At 39.4% G+C, this 20,207-nt stretch overlaps 1 protein-coding gene and 1 pseudogene across 1 annotated transcript in view; both read right to left on the bottom strand.

Annotated features, from left to right (window-relative positions):
• Positions 1-1,844: 1,844 nt before the first annotated feature.
• The window catches only part of LOC100981672 (pregnancy zone protein), a 61,968-nt gene continuing 43,605 nt past the window's right edge, over positions 1,845-20,207 (bottom strand). Inside the window, exons 18-36 of the mRNA XM_008960810.4 lie at positions 19,132-19,282; positions 18,220-18,448; positions 17,214-17,340; positions 16,750-16,871; positions 15,676-15,727; positions 14,111-14,194; positions 13,384-13,560; positions 13,007-13,094; positions 11,500-11,656; positions 10,841-10,915; positions 10,249-10,429; positions 7,713-7,936; positions 6,222-6,440; positions 5,920-6,047; positions 5,313-5,403; positions 4,697-4,765; positions 3,719-3,821; positions 2,636-2,677; positions 1,845-2,069 (exon numbers count right to left, since the gene is read on the bottom strand). Coding sequence (XP_008959058.2) covers positions 2,047-2,069; positions 2,636-2,677; positions 3,719-3,821; positions 4,697-4,765; positions 5,313-5,403; positions 5,920-6,047; positions 6,222-6,440; positions 7,713-7,936; positions 10,249-10,429; positions 10,841-10,915; positions 11,500-11,656; positions 13,007-13,094; positions 13,384-13,560; positions 14,111-14,194; positions 15,676-15,727; positions 16,750-16,871; positions 17,214-17,340; positions 18,220-18,448; positions 19,132-19,282 — 2,342 coding nt within the window. The 3' untranslated portion in view covers positions 1,845-2,046. The remainder of the gene's footprint in view (positions 2,070-2,635; positions 2,678-3,718; positions 3,822-4,696; positions 4,766-5,312; positions 5,404-5,919; positions 6,048-6,221; positions 6,441-7,712; positions 7,937-10,248; positions 10,430-10,840; positions 10,916-11,499; positions 11,657-13,006; positions 13,095-13,383; positions 13,561-14,110; positions 14,195-15,675; positions 15,728-16,749; positions 16,872-17,213; positions 17,341-18,219; positions 18,449-19,131; positions 19,283-20,207) is intronic.
• Positions 8,952-9,502, bottom strand: LOC106635338 (translationally-controlled tumor protein-like; annotated as a pseudogene).

A 20,207-nucleotide genomic window follows, 5' to 3' on the forward strand; every position in this document is an offset into this window, starting at 1 on the left:
GCGGAAGTTGAGAGCTGGGATTTAAAAAATCCATTTACTGTCTGCTAGCAAGGGGAAGGATTAATGGCATCTAGCATTCCAAGCTGCCACCTCCTTTCTTCCAAGGTGGGGCTAGACTGTGCAGACTCATCTGAGCTCCCTGACTGGCAAGGCAGATGTCAGTTGTTTGGGTATCTACAGAAAAGTTAGGGCATTAGACACATGGATCAACTCTTTCTCTCCCTAAGGGAAAGCTGAGAGCAGGAAATTTTTTGTCCACACACTCTCTGCTGACCAGGGAGAAGGATCTATAGTGCCTACCAGTCCAACTTGCCATCTTCATTCTCCTTCAAGCAGCTAGACTGTGCTTGTCCTGTCAGAGCTCTATTACTGGCAAGATAGAAACCAATTCTCTGGGGGGAACCCTCAGAAAAGTTAAGATGTGTGAAGTAACCCCTTCTCTCCCCTAAGAGAAGCTGGGAGCTAGGGGGCCTCTTTCTAATTGTGTTGTGCAATGCTGGGAGTGTTCTGAATCTTCTTTTTTCTGTTTTTTAGCCTCTCATAAGCCATAGCATGTCCTGAATCTTATTGGCTTCGGTGAGTCTGCTTTTGCATTTGTTTAGGATACAGGAGTCTTTCAATTAGCCTTTGAATTTCTCACAAAGGGAATTTGTCCATGATTGTTACTAAATTGGTGTTCATGTGTGGGACAGGGGGGAAGCCTGGGGGAAGACCAGGGTTTCCTACTCTGTCATCTTGCTGACTTCACTTCTCCACTCATGTATCTTTCATCAGCCAGTTTCTTACTGTCTTATGGCTCCACTCTAGTATATCCACCCACCATTCTTCTATGACTCCTTGAACCCTTCAAGCTAAGTCTTCTGGAACTCAGAACCTATTATTAGCAAAATATCTTATAGCCTTCTCCAAATGTTGCCTTTATGTTTGAATTTGAAGCATATCTTCCTATCGAGACCTTGACTTGTTTTATGTCTCCATTAAGAGGTGACCAGTTTTTTTTTTCTCCCACACTACATTTATCCCTGTTTCTGTAGATAGGATAATGTCATTCTTGCCTCTTCTCAAATACTTGATTTTTTTTCCCTCCATAAAAGGCATTAACTACTTTCAAGCCATTTGATTTTACCATCTGCTATACCCTTGTTTATTTTTAAATGATGTTTAAAAATTACTTTAGAAATTATTTTAAGCAGATAAAATTGTATATATTTACCATGTACAACAATGTTTTGAAATATATATTCATTGTAGAATGGTTAAGTCAAGCTAATTAACATGTACATTACTTCATATAGTTGTCATATGGTTAAACTCTATTCCTTTGCATTTTTCAAGAATACAATATGGTTAACTGTAGCCACCATGTCTCTTTCTATTAAAATAATCTATAGGATGCAGGTTACTCCTCTTTTATTCTTTGAAGATTTTAACCCTTGAGTCACTGCATCCTCACCACTGTTACTTTTATCTTTAAACTTATTAATTTTATTATCCATGTTTGTAGATGGTTTATCTAAATCCTTCGCTCTCATCTCTTTATTTTTTTAATCCACATAATAATCTTATCCTAAAATGCACTTTAATTATCAATTCTTTCAATATTAGTTTTTCCTATAACAGCACTTCTCCTCATCTCAAACATCTCTTCTGATGTCTCTTCTTCTAATCTTCTGACCCTTCTAGTCCAGTTATATTACCACGTTTATATTATCTATCATCCCCTTATGTTCTCACCTTCCAGCTTTCTCAACTGAATTTTCATTCAATTTCTTTACCTGCAACCTCCACTCTGCTTTCCTACTAGAATGCTAACCTATTAGAATCCAACCTTTGCACCAAAATTAAACAGAAAGAATATAACTCATCATGTGAACATGTTATTGATGTCTGATGAATGAATGATGCAACAAGTGATAGTTTGACCAGAAGTACATATTTATTCAGCAAATCTTTTTAGTGTCTATTTTATAGAGACAAATAACTCCATTCCTTCTAAGTAAATGTATAGGACAGAGAATCCACCAAAATATACAGCCTGTATGGTCCTCAAACATTTCCATGCTCTGTATCTATGGAGAAAAGAAAAACGTAAGGGGGTTGTATGGTTTCCTGAGGAGCATTCAGTTGAGTGTGGGCAGCAGAGTGAGCTTATGCAGGGTCAGCAAACTTTGTGAAAGGCCAGATGGTAATTATTTTAGGTTTATATGCCATATGGTCTGTCATGACTAATCAGCACACAAAGGCAGCCATAGCCAATGTTAATAATAAGTGTGGCCATGTGCCAAAAAAGCTTCATTTACAAAATTAAGTGTAAGGCTAGATTTGGTTTTAGGTGTGTGATTGGTTGACCATTGTGTTGAAGGAAGCCCAATTCGCTGTGAAGTGAAATGTCGCTTTTAGAGATAGCTGTCCTACAAATAAACAAAGCTTATTGACTTTTCTGGGAGTGAATATCTGAAATTGGAGAGTCCGCTACAGAATAGGCATGCTACGCCACAGTTTTGTCTTGGTGTGAGGACATGCCATGTGGATTGTCTCAGATGTAGGAAAAGCCTTGTAGAGAATTTAAAATGCAGGGGCCCTTGGAGAGTGGGTTAATGCCATCTAGTACTGGTCATAAGCTGTGAACTCTTACCTGTGCTGCAGGGGGCGATATACTCAGCAACCACAGACTCATCTGAAAGATAACGTTGGGTGAAGGAAGAAACGAAAGATCTATGAACTAGGGACCATGCTAAATCTGTCTAGTCACTTTACTACTGGAGAAAAGCATGCCCTATCAGAATTGTCAAAACTTCATGTAAATAGACAAGAATTAAACAGGATCATTAACATATTTATATTCTCTTTCCCTGAGACTGGAGATGGGGACTGAAGCCTGTTCAGATGGCAGCTGTTCAAATTTTAAATTCTTGGGAAGATGATCATAATTGCACTAACCTGTAGTTCTCTCTTCCATGACCTCTCTGCTTCTATTCACTTTGTTCAGCTTGCTCCCTTAATTACTTTTCTAAGATTATTGTTCCAGCTTGAAACACTCCTCCTACTTCTATAGACCCCCAAAACTCCACTCATCCTCTAGGATCCAAATCAGATCTTTCTTCCTGTTTGTTCTTCCTGAGCACCAGCCTTCTGTGCTGTTTTTGCCTCTTAAACTTATTGCTTAGCTCACTAACACTCATTTGTCACTAATAGTCTTTCCTGTTATGTAATATTTTTATCTGTATTATGTTATCTATGTCTCTAAACTACTTGAAAGCAGTGACTATATATTATCATTCTTTTTAATGCTTAAGTTTCTGACTCAAGAAACACTAATTGATAAATTTGTTCAGTAAGTTTTTTTTTTGTTTTGTGTTGTTTTTTCTTTTTTTTGAGACGGAGTCTCGCACCGTCACCTGGGCTGGAGTGCAATGGCGTGATCTCGGCTCACTGCAACCTCTGCCTCCCAGGCTTACATGATTCTCCTGCCTCAGCCTCCAAAGTAGCTGGGATTACAGGCACACACCACCACACCCGGCTAATTTTTTGTATTTTTAGTAGAGGTGGGGTTTTGCTATGTTGGCCAGACTGCAGTAAGTCGTTTTTATAGTGTACATCTTGGAGGAAAGAAACAAAAGATTAATGTTGACTAAGTGGGCTAAGAAGAGGATCAACTGTCACAACAGGATCCATTTCTTGGCTCTGGTTAAGATTGTTTCATTTTTCTTTCACTCACCTGTCTCATAGTAATCATAGACTTTAACAATTGCTGGCTTCAAGTCTCCTACTGGGATGTCTTGCAGAACCATGAAGGAAAAACTTAGCGTCTGATTTGTCACCTGAAAGGAAAAGTGGGAGTAATCAAGAACCTAGAAAGCCTCCTTCTTTCTCCCATGAGCAAAACATATTCTTATTGTTCTTTGACTCTTTTTCACCAGTGTCTTTAGGTGAGCAGACATTTGTGGACGTCAAGACGGGTTTTAGAATGCATCCTTGGGAACTCTATTTACAGTCAACAAATTTTCACAGATTTTCCTCTAAACAACTGAGCCAACCCTATTCTTTTGTAGTCCCTTGTTATGAGATTAACTCTCTGGTCCCATGTGAATGTGTTCTAAGCTGGAGAAACATGGTTTCATACAATCTGTAATTAAAACGATGAAGTATTCTTTCTGTTTGGATACATAAAACATTTTCTTTGTTTTATGGTCATATTTGAAAATATTCATAAAATCCTCATTTTATTTTATGGTGACATTTTAGAATGTTAACATTATCATTAGGCAACCACTGGGGTCATATTTATTCATTTTGTGGAGGTGGTCTTTAAAATAACAGGAATGCATGATAAGCTTTAGTCCTATTGATTTATCACTTCAAGTTTAATATTTATTCATATCGTCAGGGAGTGGGGCCTTTAAAACAACAGGAATACACCTTGTTTTAAAAGTACACCTTTTTTCTATTGATTTTATACTTTAAATTTCATAGAAATATTCATATTCCAATGTTAACACAATTAAAAATAGAACAGAACACTACATGGAGTTCAAAGGTTTCCCCTCTTATTCTTCTTGGAATAGATAAACCTTTCTGGAAGGGCATTACTAATGATTGTTTTCCTCATGTTACCGACTATTTACTATTCCAGTAAAGAGACTCACTTAGAAAGACGACCCATATGTAGTCTCAGCCGGGATGTCAGAGCCCTCACCTGTTCCACATAAATGAGGACATGGTTGTTGCTCACTTCTGTCCGGCTCACAGAGCTAGTTCTTTCAAGCTGGAGAGAATTAGAAAACTTCAGTTAAAGTTAGAGAACAGATGTGAGAATGTTGTGAGATTTAGAGCAGATTGTAATAAGGGACAAATGGTCATTCTCTGAAGAGAAGAAAGCTAATTGTTTTCAGGTCAGGAGTTCCACAATTCTTCAATATCCAAGTAACACATTAGAGCCTCTGGCATCTTTGATAATTTTAGTTCACGTTGATTTTTTCCCTTCCCAAATTTTTAGTGCATATCAGTCAGTTTGGGATTTAAACCATATCCTATCTTTCTTGGGTGGTTTTATTGTTTTGTGCCCATGTGCTTTAAATTCCTGACTAAACTATGAGTGGCCTAAGGATAGGTACTCCTTGTGTGTTTCTCTGGTATCACATATGTCCCTTAGCTTACGGCCAACTAAATAGTTCATTTACTTCCTGGGTTTGGGAAAAATTTTTTTTTTGAGGCAGGATGATGTTGACGTGGTTTTGATATTGGTATGGTCTTAGTTTGGGGATACAGAACATACTTTTGTATGAAGTCTATTAGGATTAAAATACACCTACCATTTTTACTGTTGGTTTCAGGGGAATAAAACCAGATACCATCTTTACATCAACAATCACCATATTGGAAGCAGGACGGTTTCCTGTGTAACTGTAGTGTCAAAGGAAAAAGAAGTTAGAGTTTTATACGTGAAAGAAAGCCAAATTTCTGCTTTCAAGAGTCACTTTAAGCCTGTCTGTCTTCAAGAAGTTGTCCCTAACAATATTCTACAAAGGTCTGTGTTCCCTGGACTTGTGCAACATTGACATTGGACACATGAATATACATCAGATCTACCACTTGCTAAAATTACAGATGTTTAAGCATCACCCCAAAACTATCAAATCAAAATCTTTGGTAGTGAATCTTGCTAATCGGCATTTTTAACATATCTATGGTTTTTGCACACCTCACTATACGGTTCATTTGTTATTTAGTATATATTACTTTTATATTTTTAGTAGAGAAAGGATCACGTCATAATGATAAAAGCCTAAATTCATTTATAGATATATCAATTCTAAATTATATTAATCTAATAACATAGCTTCCAAATGGACTATTAATTTCTGTTAATTCCAAGTTGCTTTTGGGCCAAAGATAGGTGATTAGGTTAGAACGTCTTACCTGATGGTCAGTGAGATCTGGAAGCTGGTGTGGGCTTTGTGTCCATCGCAAGTTTGGGGCACAGTCTGCACTTTTAAAGCAAATGGGGAGTCCTCTTTCTCTGGAAGAATATTGTATTTCATGGATGTCTGTGAAACAGCAAAGACACTATCAGTTTCTCTCTTTTTCTGGGACCCCTCACTTCCTCATTACTTAACATCTCCAGAGGTGCCTTTTACTTTCCCAGGAAGGAAGGAACAGAGTTTCCATTTCAATTGGCAAGTTTAAAGTTGACTCTCACCCATATAACCTTGGAGCCCTACCTGAAGATACACACATCTTTCCCCAGTTACTGTTATGACATATTCTCCAGGGAGCTCTGGCAATGAGATCTGCTGCAGTAACAGGAGGTTGTTGTTGTCTACTTGGAAATTTGTAGAAAAGGTCTGTGAATCCTGAACGGTGACCTGTGCAGTTTTCTCAGTTCTGGTGAAAGTGGCTGCTCCATACCTGGACAGGGCATGGAGAGCCACCACTGTGTCCTGGAAGAGATGAGCGGACAACCGCCCCAAAGAGTAAATTTTTGGCATCTGGGATTTTCCCCCAAAGTCTGTGTTAGCCTGCCATGAGGGAAGCTGGCTTTTTACCCCTAAGGTAGATCTTCACTAATTACCTTTCCTTTTTCTCTGCCTTTCAGACATTATCAAAATCATGCTGCAGTTTCTCCAAATGAAATAAAAGGCTAATAATGTTTATTAATGTCACTGTTTATTTTCATTGACAGTCTTTTTGGATATGTCCTTCAAAGAATAGGTCTAAAACTAAGAAGTTAAGACAAAACTAGTGACCATTTTTAAGTAGATGATTGACCAGTTAGATGGAAGAGTGATAAAAATTTACTGTACATGAAAATGGTATGAGACAAGTTGCACTTTCTTGAGTTTCTTTTTACCTTCATCTAGCTTGTTTTTATTTACCCCACCTAATCTCTCTGAAAAACAAAAGTTTCACTATGGAGATCCTAACTGTTGAAAGAAGACATGTAGGAGGGAAAAGCCAGACACTCTCGGTGTTTAATACAATCATTTATACTCTCGATAAAATACTTTTAGAATTATGCTAGAAAAATAAATTTTCAAGAGCTTCAGCTTAAAAAAGATCAACTTAAAGAGAAAGTAAGAAGAGTACTCTCAGGGAAAGTAGAAAGGAATGAAGAAGCTGAGTTCCTTGGAGTAGTTGAAATGGAACTTCTCATTCCAAAAAGATCAAAGTGGATTCTACTTAGTTACTGTACTTTTAATCACACATTTTTTGGGGGATACATCTTAGAGGATTTCTTGTTAGATTCTGAAGATGTCTGGAACATTGGTTCCCAACTGGAGGAAATTTTTTCTTGTTTCAACCTGAAGTGACGTGCTACTGGCATCTAATGGGGAGAGGCCAGGGATACTATTGAATATTTTATAAGGCTGAGGATAGTTCCTTTTACAATGATGATGTGGCTCGAAATGTCAATAGTGTTGATGCTGAAAAACTCTGGTCTAGAATGTGTCCAATGACCATAGCATGGCTTTAGAGGGTAAAGATGCTCGTTGTAAGTCTCCATGTTGCTAATATATTAACATAGGGCTTAGTGAAAAGTGTTATGGGGGATGTCTTAAGTCTTTCCTTTAAATTCTCATGGTCCTCAAATATTCCTAAATACTTCTTCAATGATTTAATAATTGCCTTCTCTTTTCCATTAACTGTTCTACTTTTAAGCCTCCCAATTGCCAAGTGAACCTGGAGCAGAAGACTCTTTGGGAACCACTGACCTGGGTGGAGGAGAAACCACCTTGGGCGTTCTGCTGCTTCATGATCCACTTCACAATGTTAGTTGCAGAGGTCAGGTCCCCTGAGGTGGGGGCTGGCTGGGCCGTGAGATAAGCGAGGAGCACATAGGATGTCATCTCCACCTCAGCAGAGGGAGCCTGGGGTTGGTAAAGATGCCCCACTGGTGCCTTGGGTCTCTGAGGGCGCTCCCAATGGATGAGGTTGTCTTAAGGGTGAGAAAAAGGAGATAATTGTAACTCGTCAATAAGTAATTATAACTGGTAGATAAAAGAATGCACATTCATAATACATGGAGCTGAAAATAATACAGGAGAAGCAAGGTCTTCTCTGTCATAAACTCCTAAAACTCACTAACTAACACTTCTATGCTGAACTTGATTTAGTCCTGTGGTACGAAGGTAGGGTAGGTTGATGGAGGAAGAAGCATAGAGCATACTCACCAATCTCTCCAATGTTATTTTAGTTGGACTGATGAAAGAGAAAAGTGGTAGAGAGAGTTCTTTTATTGTTCGTGATATTTTCTGAGAATTGCAGTATAGACTAGAATATAAAACTTAACTATTTATCTCATGTGACTTTTGTGATGCTGTCTCTGGCAAATAGAGATAAAAATAGTTTGAAAATGTTATTGCATTTTCTGTTTGTTGTACCTCTTTTCTTTCTTTTTTTTTCTCTCCAACTGAATCAGTCCCTTTTTGTTCTTTTGTAACATCTTCCAGAGTTAACTACTTCCATTGTAGGTGATGAAATGTATAAGGCTCCACTTCAAATGTTGGCACTGCTATAAGCATGTTCTTTCCTGCTAATTCAACTCAGAATTAAAACTTTTGATTCTTGTTGTTGTTGTTGTTGTTTTTGTACTCCAGCCTCAGAAATAGTTTCCACTGTAGAAGTTATCTCATGGCAGTTGTGTTCTTTCTAGTAGTGGTCTACAACCAGACTCTAGTTTCTCCAAGAACACTACAAGATAGATTGAGTTTAAATATGTACTAAACTAAATGACACTCTTTCAAATGAGTTTGAATGCATTTTGTTTTTAGACAACCTCTATGACATTTTTTTCCTTAAAAACAATGCCTCTGCTCCAAATAAATCATGGTCAAAATAAATGAAGATCTCAAGATGACATCAGTTCTACTTGTCTAAGTCCTGGTGTTGTATGGATGACAAGCAGAAGCCAGTTACGACAGGTGATACATCCAAAGTAACTGCCAAATTTGTTAACATTTTTCCATTTCTAAACCATGGAAAATCATCTATGGAGTCACACCATCCTCATGGTAGTCCAGCAGAGGCACCATGCCATATGGGTTCATGTTTTCACCAATAAAGAACTGGTAGTTTTTATTGCTTCTTGACCTTTTGGCTAAGATCAAATGAAGAACTGGTAGTTTTTGAGATTAGCAAGAGTGTGCTTGATTTGTTCTGCAGCTCCTGTTATAAAAGGTTTTACTGTTTCTGGTCTCTGTTCTTTAAGTTTGTCTTTGATTTTATGTCAGCTTTGATGTACTTCTAGTAGGCTTCTTTTGTGAAGTCGGTTCCTGCAAGTGATTGTTCATGACAATATCAACACCAATGATTACTCTGCTTCCAGTACCTTTGCTTTGGGAAACTTCAGTGAAGGCATTTCCACCAATAAGCGAGTCATCAATGTCACCCTTTGTCCTACTGACCATCTTCCCCTCCACCTCTAGGCACAGTCCTTCCTCCATCTCTGGATCTTGTAAATGTCAGAGAACATCTCAGCATGGCTGATGAGATCCTGGTAGATAATTATGATGGTAGCTGAAAGGAGACTATAGCAGCACTAGCTTAGCAGAAGCCTAGAGCATGAAGTGAGCATGGTGCAGCCAGGATGGCATTGGGTGGGGGTTTAGGGGGTATGGAAGAGCTGTTGTACCTCTTTTCATTCAAGTAAGTAGCGAGAAATCATGAGAAAATGAATCTATTTGTCTATTATATTGGTTTTAGCAAGTAGAAATAAAACTGCATAATTTATCTGCAGCATTATGTCTATTATGTTCTGTTCTGTGTAACATATGCAATCCCAGAGAAGACAGTTTTATAAGAGGTGCTCTGATCTCACAATGTATGATTTGGCTAAGGAATTACAGATGAAGCTTGTGGATTTCAGAAGGAATATATTTCTTCTTTTTGTAGAATCAGTGTAAATGGAAATGGAAATTTGGTACCATTTGCTGTTTGCTCTCACCTTTTTTTGCACAGTTTTAAAAAAAACTCTTATTATTTATCTATTTATTTATTTATTTTTTAAATTTTATTTTATTTTAAGTTCTGGGGTACATGTGCAGGATGTGCAGGTTTGTTACATAGGTGTGCCATGGTGGTTTGCTGCATCTATCAACCCATCACCTGGTTATTAGGTCCCCCATGCATTAGCTATTTATCCTGATGCTCTCCCTCCCCGCACCTCCCAGACAGGCCCCAATGTGTGCTGTTCTGCTCCCTGTGTCTATGTGTTCTCATTGTTCAGCTCCCATTTATAAGTGCTCTCACCTTCTTTCACAGCTTCCTTATCAAGTGAGTTCAGTATTTCTCTATTCTGATTTTGCTTTCCCAGTAGGGAAAAAGCATAGGCCAGCAATGCCTTGGTGTAGACATGGCTCCCATGGGTCCCCTCCTTTGCTACATTCCAGGCTGACTCCAGGCAGAACAGGGCATTGTGAACAATAGGGTTCTGTAAAGGCAAAATGTGGTTGTGTCAAACTAGGGTGAATAGAGGGCAGAGCAAGCCGAGAGCTGGATATTGACAGTCAGATGTTATTAATGGATTTCAGACAGATAGGCAGACAGCTAGATATTCATCAAATTTAAATAGAAAAATATTTCGATCTCTTCCCTTTATAGTTCAGTCTTAAAGAATAAGACTAGAGAAACTGTTTTTAGGATTGGTTTTGATACATAGTCTATGGGCATTACTGGGCAAGTGTAAATCCCTCTTAATGCATCAACCAAAGAGCTTATCAGTCTGAGAAATCCCTCATCATTGAACCAAAAGAGACTTGAGACTCAGCCCTTAGCATGGTGGCATTCCAGACAGCAAATCTACAGTTTTCATGGTAGAGAATGGGATTGAGCTGGTACCTACAGTGACTGGGAGAGGAATTTCCAGAAGGGCAATAGTAACATAGGCGGAGAGGGTCGCTTCATCTTCTACACCTCCCTGTGAATACAACATTGATTTGATTAATTCCAGTGCCAAGTGTTAGTATATTCTCTTCTGTTGTTTGATGGAAACGCTCCTCAGTATCTGTTTCCATTCAAAGTATACCATTTCCTTCTCTCTCTGTCTCTCTCTCTCAACAGGGTCTTGCTCTGTAGCTCAGGCTGGAGTGCAGTAGCACTATCACACATGACAGCCTCAAGCTCCTAGGCTCAAGCAATTCTGCTGCCTCAGCTTCTCAAGTAGCTGCAACTACAGGCACAGGCCACCATGCCTGGCTAATTTTGTAAAATGTTTTTTGTAGAGACTGGGTCTTGCTATGTTGCCCAGGCTAGTCTTATACTCCTGGGCTCAAGTGATCCACCTGCCTTGGCCTCCCAAAGTGCTGTGATTCTACGTGTGATCCACTGCATCTGGCCCAATTTCTTCCTTCTCTGTAGAAAGTTTAATACTCTTTTCCTGATGCCATCCCACATCATCCAGGACTTCATCTTTGCAATTTCCTTGTTCCTCCTTCCTCCCTTCACCCCTGGGGGATGTTATGTTGATGTGTGTCAGGCTCAGAAATTTGTGGAACAGTTCACCTTTATGGCATTGTTGAGCAGTGACCCAGAGCTCCTGAAACAGCCATTGTCCTTCTGCATCTGGGAGAGCCACGTGAGAGATTGGGTAATGTGTGCTTCATCAATGAAGATGTAGGATCGAGCCTGGGCGAAAGTCTTCAGTACAAAAGCTGTGAGCCTAGGGGGAGGAAAAATGCAGTGCTGAGGCTCTTTTCATTGAGCACTTTACTGCTCTGTTTTGTACACACAGGCTCTCCCATCACAGTGTGCCCCCAAGAAAGTCAATCAGCTATTACTGAGAGTTTGGAGACTTTTTCTTTTTAGCTTAGACATTTCTTTTTCTTTTTTCTTTTTTTTTTTTTTTTTTGCTGCCACATGTTGTTCAGTTCATTACCAGCTTGTCCTTGCTTCCTACAGCATTTCTATGCCACTTCAGAGGTTCAGGTTCCTTCCAGTTTTCTTGGTTGGTTAACTAAGTCATTTGCTTTTACACTGTGGGCTCTATGAATTTATTTCCTTTCCTAGATTTCTTAGCTTACTTTCTGTAGTTTTAACTCTAATCAGCTAACTTCTAATGTTCTGCTTCAGTAAATATTTCCCTCCATCATCCTGCCCTTCCACTTTTTTTCCCCTGTGTTTGCCTGTGTGGTAAAACTACAAAGAGAGAGAGAGAAAGGATATCATCTAGTAGAAGGTAGTAAGGTATGCTCTGCCAGTAATGGTTGTGGTTTTATTCTAGCATTTTTCTAACACCTCTTAGGGCCGAGCAACAATTTAAGGGGGCAAGTTACAAACTTATAATGTTCCCTTAGCAACATGAGAAGGAAGAGGGTCTGGGTATATTGGATTAAAAAAATCAACCTAAAAGTGTTCTCAATTTTGCCACTTATTAGATGTTTGCTCCTGACACATTTATTTATCCACACTGAATATGTTTTCTCCTCTGTAAAATGAAGCTAATAACTCTCACTTCCCAGGGTAGCTATAAGAATTAAATAAGGTAACATTATGGTTTAGAAATGGTTTCTCCACCAAAACTCATGTTAAAACTTAATCCCCAATGTGGTAGTATTGAGAGGTGGAGCCTTTAAGAGGTGATTGGCTAATGAGGGTTCTGCTCTCATGAATGGATGAATCTATTCCTAGATTAAAGGGCTATCATGACAGTTGGACTGGTGGCTTCATAAGAAGAGGAGGAGATGCTAGCCCAGTCTCTACAAAGTAAAACAAAGAAAAGAAAAGAAGAGAAGGAGAGACCCGAGTGAGCCCATTCAATCCTCCAGTCATATGATGCCCTGCATCACCGTGGGACTCCTCAGAGTCCACACCAGCAAGAAGACTCTCAACTAGATGTGGCCCCTAGACTTTTGACTTAGCCTTCATAGCTATAAGAAATAAATTTCTTTTCTTTATAAATTACCTAGTTTCAGGTATTCTGTTATAAGAAACAGAAAATGTACTAAGACAGGTAATCTATGTGCACGTTCTGAACTCATAGTTGAAACTCAGAATAGATTTTCTTTCTTACCAAGTGTTGCCCTGGTTCCTGCCATATCGTTCCCCAAAGGTGCTGTAGGAGCCATCTTGGTGTTTGTAGTTCAGCTGTCTCTGGTAACCTGAAATGGAAGGCTTCAGATGGTTCATGAAGCATTAAAGAAAGGCAGGCCATCCATATGTTTAGGCTCATGCATCCAGGCGCCATGGACATTTTATGACCTCCTGTGATCTGCCATAGTTTTGTGAATGTTATGGATAGATCAAAACACAACATCCTATTAGAGTGTGGGAAGATTGTTGTTTTCATAAAAATTATCATCATGGGTTAATATTTGATGATATAACTGAAGCTTAATTGGGAAAAGTTTCGTTAGAGTAACGAAGTAAATTTTTCTCTGTCTCACTTACCAGTGATGAGATAGCCAACTGCCTTGGCCTTGATCTCCTGCGTCAGCTGCTGGGTTTCATTCAGATAGTTCAAGACATAGATATTAGGAGCAAATAGGACCATGTTCTGTTCTCCACAGCCATATGGCATCTGGAGGAGATTTTGTATATTTTGCATAGCAGAACCTAATATGTCACCTGGGGAATGTGAAAGATTAGATGTCAGAATAATTTCAGTTCATAAATAGCCAACATTATTAACAAAAATGGCTTTTATATTCAGAGTCTATCATTTAGGTAAGAGAAAAATTATATACACAGAGTGTGACTTCCAGGATCCTAATAAGAATAGCAGCTATCGCCTGTAATCCCAGCACTTTGGGAGGCCGAGGCGGGCGGATCATGAGGTCAGGATATCGAGACCATCCTGGTGAACACGGTGAAACCCCGTCTCTATTAAAAATACAAAAAAATTAGCCGGGCATGGTGGCGGGCGCCTGTAGTCCCAGCTACTCAGGCGGCTGAGGCAGGAGAACGGCGTGAACCCGGGAGGCGGAGCTTGCAGTGAGCCGAGATCACGTCACTGTACTCCAGCCTGGGCGACAGAGCGAGACTCCCTCTCAAAAAAAAAAAAAAAAAAAAAAGAATAGCAGCTATCAAGAACTTGATAATTCAAATACAAATACGTAGATAAGATGTACAGTGGCAACTCTTTTGGCCCAGGTTTACTAAATGGAAGGTGACTCACCCAGAACTGAGAAAGAAGCTCTGGCAGATTCTTTGACCACATTTGATGGGAGCTTCAAGGACAACTGCTCAGACACATTAGCACCTTTAGAAACAGACAGCCCATGTTAAAGGAGGAGATCTACGATTACAATATAATTTAGTGATTATAATGTAGTGAGAGCTTCAGAGCCACACTCCCTGGATATGGTACTGGCCCTGCTTTGTGACCTTGGGTAAATTGTGATGATTTGAGGAAAAGACACATGTAAAACATTCAGAACAGTATCTGCAACATATTCAATTTCAACGAATGTGAGCAATTGTTATTATTGCGGTTATTTTATTATTAGAGTTAGCAGTAATATTATTATATCTCCTTGTGGAACTCTGGGTGCAAGGAATAAGGATTTGACTTAATGATGAGACTACCTTTGATAGTCTAATTGCTTTTGGCACTGTGTGACTTCCAGAGTCCTTCCTCTTCTCATTTAACTATATTTTTGCATGGCTGTGCTCAGTAGCTTTCTAAAAGAAGCCTAAGACTTAGTGGGGGAACTATCGCTCTCCACTTTTGTAGCAATATTAAGACTTATACCCATGATAATACAAGTTATTTTACTGCCTCCCTTACACTATATTTGAATGGATTCCCATGTTTATAAATAGATAACATGAATATACCTTAAATTAGTCCTTCTCAAATGACAAATACAGTGCTGTATACACTGTGGACATAGAACTAATAATGTGGCGGTTCTGTATAAAAGCTACAACTACTTCTTAATGATATGATGAAGTTAAATGTAAATTATTTTCTGACACGGAAAACACACATTTTTAGTGAGATGGGTAGGAAATGCTATATGTTTTGTCAGCAGCTGTTTTAGAGACTATCTCTTGGGATTCAAACTTATCATGACCCTGCTGTCTTTAGTTTTTGTTGTTGTTGTTGTTTGCTTGTTTGTTTTTTTAAGAGTCTCACTCTGTTGCCCAGGTTGGAGCGCAGTGGTGTGATTTCGGCTCACTGCAACCTCCCCCTGCCCGGCTCAAGCGATTCTCGTGCCTCAGCCCCCCATGTAGCTGGAACTACAGGCGCCCGCCACCAGGCCTGGCTAATTTTTGTTTTTTTCGTAGAGACAGGGTTTCACCATGTTGGCCAGGCTGTTCTCAAACCCCTGACCTCAAGTCATCCTCCCGCCTCAGCCTCCCAAAATGCTGGGATTACAGATGTGAGCCACCACACCCGGCCAACCCTGCTCTCTTTCTACCTCATCCTGGGACACTCTAAGCTTCTGCAGCTGGGCTTGTCAGTGAGCAGCCACTGGGCTATCCGGGTAAAAGAGCTACGTATGAACCAAGAAAGCCCAGGTATTAGTCCTATCTGTACCACCTGAGTCACATTAACTTGCTCTCTTGGGCTCAATGTCTTCATCTGTAAAACATACATAAAGAAATATTTAGTATTATGTTGCCTTTCATGGAACACTATGAAAACTGGGAGATAAAATGAATGTGCATTGTAACTTGAGGTTTATACCCCTTTGTGGTTTTGATCTCACTATGATTATGAGGATGGACTCTTACCTGAGACACAGGTCATGGAACTGAAAGTCTTTTCTTGCTCAATACCTTCAGCCTTGGATGAAAAGAAAGAAAAGGAGAAAAGATAGAAACATCCTGGTGACAAGAGAGCCACATGGATTCCTTTCTTTGATGGGTAGGGTTTACACGAATGATGTTTACCATCCTACTCTTTTTTTCCCAACTTTTGTTTTAAGTTCAAGGGGACATGTGCAGGATGTGCAGGTTTGTTACATAGGTAAATGTGTGCCATGGTGGTTTGCTGCACAGATCATCCCATCACCTAGGTATTAAGCCCAGCATCCACTAGCTATTCTTCCTGATGCTCTCCCTTCTGTCACTCCCACTCTCAGACAGGCCCCATATATGTTGCTCGCCTCCATGTGTCTATGTGTTTGCATCATTCAGCTCCCACTTATAGGTGAGAACATAACATCCTACTTGTTATTGAATTATTACAAATCCATAAAACATTGAAGAACCAGGGAGGGTGGTAGAGAGAAAATGGGAAGAGATCATAAGGGCAGTAAATCAAAGCTAATGGGTATGAGAGATATGTGAATCTTAGGAGAGAGGTGGAGATCAAGAAATTGCGCTCAATGTAATCCCAGCACTTTGGGAGGCCGAGAAGGGAGGATCACGAGGTCAGGAGATCGAGACCATCCTGGCTAACATGGTGAAACCCCGTCTCTACTAAAAATACAAAAAAAAAAAAAAAAAAAAAAATTAGCCAGGCGCCTGTAGTCCCAGCTACTCGGGAGGCTGAGGCAGGAGAATGGCATGAACCCGGGAGGCAGAGCTTTCAGTGAGCCGAGATTGCACCACTGCACTTCAGCCTGGGAAACAGAGCAAAACTCCATCTCAAAAAAAAAAAGGAAATTGCGCTCAAATAATTTGTGAAAAAAAATTTACAATAGCTGGCAATGTTGTCTGCTGCAATGCTTTTAGGATAGGAAATTCCATTAGTCTTACAGGATGTATTGTGTGAGCATGATATTAATGGTTCTTTGTTGTCTCAAGAGTGACCGCCCGGTGTTGCATTCTTACAGTTGTTAGGGACTCCCAAAAATATGTTACCTCCACCAACAGGGTTTTGATGACTGTGTCTTTTCTTTTAATCTCAGGGACCTCAGCAACCTCATTTCCACAGAGTTCTAGGGACTGCATTGCCTCTGCACTCACTGAGAAGTTCACATTCCCTAAAACAAGGAATATTGAAAACATGAGTATCCACTTTGATAGTCCAATCACCTTTAAGGGCTGCACCTTAAACTTATAGTTGGCCAGAATAGAAAATAAGGCTAAAAAAAAGAAACCCACAAGGTTAATGTATACTAAGTAGCCAATGTCCAAGATAGTGATTCTGGGGACTAGCTTGGGTGAGAACAGTGGGAGGAGGTCATAGTGGATAGAAATAGGAAAAAAAACGAACTTTATAGAATTATAACTATAGCAAATAAAACAGAGAATATAATGAAAAAAGTACTCAGACAGCCATCGTCCTTGTTGATTGATAGGCCCTTTTGGGTACTGTCACTCACCCAGAGTTTTAGGAGTCACTGTCCAAGACAAGGTTTGCCTCTCATTTCCACAGATACAATAGGATTCTTCTCCCTTTGTATTTTGGGAAGCTAGGAAGGCTGGAGAGGCTTTCAGCTGCACACTGACCTATCACCCCATGTGAGGCAGAGACAGAAATGATCAGAATATGGAACAACATGAACATATAGAATTGGGGCCAAGTGTGAGATGCTGCAGTAAATTGGGATTTGTAAGAAAAATGTATGTCACATAGATTCATCCATGCTTTAAGAAGCATGGAAATGGCAATGATACAAATCAAGATTGGTTGTGTATTAGGAGGATTTGGCATTTGCCTTAGGGTAGCTTGTGGACGTGCAGGCTTGGCAGTGGCAGAGGAAAGGGAAAAGCAGTGATTGTATATTGCCCTAGGGAATACTATCTGCTGCTATGTAGATTTTCGTAGTTTCTTCCTTCCTTTCTTCTCCTATTTCTTACAACATATATTACATGTCTAATCCATACAAGACATAAAACACTGGGAATGGTAGATGAGAGGCTCCCGATCTTGAGGATATTGTGTCACAAGAAAGATGATCTATATACAACCACTATTACATAATTTACGAAGAGATAAGTGCTATAAGATACATTAAAATGATGTATTTTGGAGATTTCAAGATGAGGGGTTGGAGAATGACTCTCGTGGAACTGAGAAAGCTGAGTTGTGTGTCAGCTTCAAGAATGTTCCTGGCATATAACCTAACTTGCAGCAAAGAATTCTGCAAGCGCTAAGAAATAGAAAAGCAAGATGTGGCTTAGAGAGCCGTGATTTAAGCACCCATAGCACATATATCATTGTATTATCTTTCTGATCATGTCCTGCTTTGCATAGCACTAATTATTCACAGTGCTAACACACAATCCCTTGAATTATCCTTAGTCTCAGGAACAGAATCAGTAGCTGACTGATCAAAGGAATCTTTTGTTCTACCCACCTTTCCTGTTCACCCTCATTTTCCTTACCCGGATGCATTTGGGAAGGTAGTTTAGGACCGTGGCCTTGAGTGTGAAGACCTCTCCACGAATCACAGAGTAAGGCATTGTGAGCTCCACAAAGAAGGGCTGGAAGGCTCGGAGAGAGGCAGTGGAAGAGATACCAAGTCCAGCATCTTCGGACAGGCAGAAGGCCCCTGCCTTCCACTCGGTGATGGTGTCAGGGACTGTTACTCCTACCTGAGCCACACCTGATGAGCTGGGGAGGAGGGCAAGTGAAGAACAGAAATAATGAATGTAAGCCACCTTTTCTCAAGTGAGAATTAATATGCATAAAGCTAACGTCAAGAACTGAATCCACTTAAGGGTATATGGGTGTGTGCATTCGTGTGAACACTAGATTACGTCCTGGGATCTGAGTTGGGAAAATGAAAGCCACTGAATGGTACCTCTCCCCCTTATCAACAAATGATCATATCCCACGTCTGTACTTTGAATAAAAATATTTGAATTGCGATTCATTTTGGTCCTTAACTTCCCTTGCTATTGTATAATCCCATAAATAAGCATTTTTAAGAATCATGACCAACAATTAGACCACTGGATTAATGTAGCCTGATTTGTTTATGTGCCTGCTCCAGCCCTGATATTTACAGAAGGCTCCCTGAACGACATTAAGCAGTATATATAGAACTGAATATTTATAGTTCTCATGTCTACTATTTGACAGTGTCAGAAATAATTATTTTAGAATTGCTCAGCACTGAGACAATTGTATTAATGAGCCTATGCAATTGCAGCATTTTACTTAGGTCTATCCTAAAGAGTAAGAGGTTAAGATAATTATTCAGAACTTTTCAGAAAGATTATCTTAGAATTGAAAATGTTGGAGGAACCACATTCCCTCCCCTCCAGCAAATGGAGGAAAGTAAAGTTACTTACTTCACTGCCACCAACTCCCAGATCCAAGTCTCAGGAAAATAGCTTCGCACCGTTTCAGGGACTGGCCCTGAACTTTGTTCATTATTTAAGGGTATCACATCATATGTGCCTAATTGAGGAACATATGGTCTCTCTACTACTCCTAGACCTGCTAAAGTAAGAGAAAATTGTCTAGTTAGGGAAAAACATTCATTAATTTCATGGTGCACATGTGAGACGTTAGAGAACAAAATTTTCAGTTTTCCTGCTCAGACTGTCCTAAAAGTCTTGTAGAAGTTGTAGAACTTGGGAAATACTTTGTGATCCCTCATTCCCTGAAAAGAGAGGAGTCTTTGTCAAAGGTGGAAATTCTATGTATCCTAGACATAGCATAATTTGATGTGAATGGAAGCTGGAAAAACGAGATCACTTGGAGACAGTTTTATGGGTTTTGTGGCGAAGGACCAATTTCGAAATTGAGACAGCATTGCTTCATTCTTAGAGAAACTGAGCAGGAATTGTAAAATGCTCTTTAGACATTGCGAGTGGTTGCTATACTAAAAATGAAATTACCAGTGGAGTGAACAGAATTTAATGATTTACATTAAATTACTTTTACATAAATTAAATTTACATTAAATTACTGTATGGAACTTTGCAAAACTGTTGTTCTCTGGGAAATAAGATTAGAGCATTAGATTTTATTCCACTTATTTTTTGACATCTGAAATAAACAATTCAGTTGTCAAAAACAGATATTTCCATTTGGAATGGCTGTGTGGTTTAGACAAAGAAATCATTTACCAACGTGAGAGGGTGGAGAGCTAGACATGAAAGCAATTTTGTCCATGTTGTGCCTGAAATCGTGCTTACTAATTGAATTTGATTTAAGATCTCCCTCCATGTATCCCATCTGATATTTCAGAAATACCTTATGAAAGAATACTTACAAGGAAAAATATATTTCTAGCAATTTCACCCTAACAGTTTTCTCCACTGAAGAAAGCATCAGTAGTAATTTCTTTAGTGAATATCATACACCTTGCCCCATGTCCTTCCAAGTGGTAACAATTTCTATCTCTGACTCTGATTTCTCA

The sequence above is a fragment of the Pan paniscus genome, chromosome 10 (genome assembly GCF_029289425.2).
Source record: "Pan paniscus chromosome 10, NHGRI_mPanPan1-v2.0_pri, whole genome shotgun sequence".
Taxonomy (NCBI): domain Eukaryota; kingdom Metazoa; phylum Chordata; class Mammalia; order Primates; family Hominidae; genus Pan; species Pan paniscus.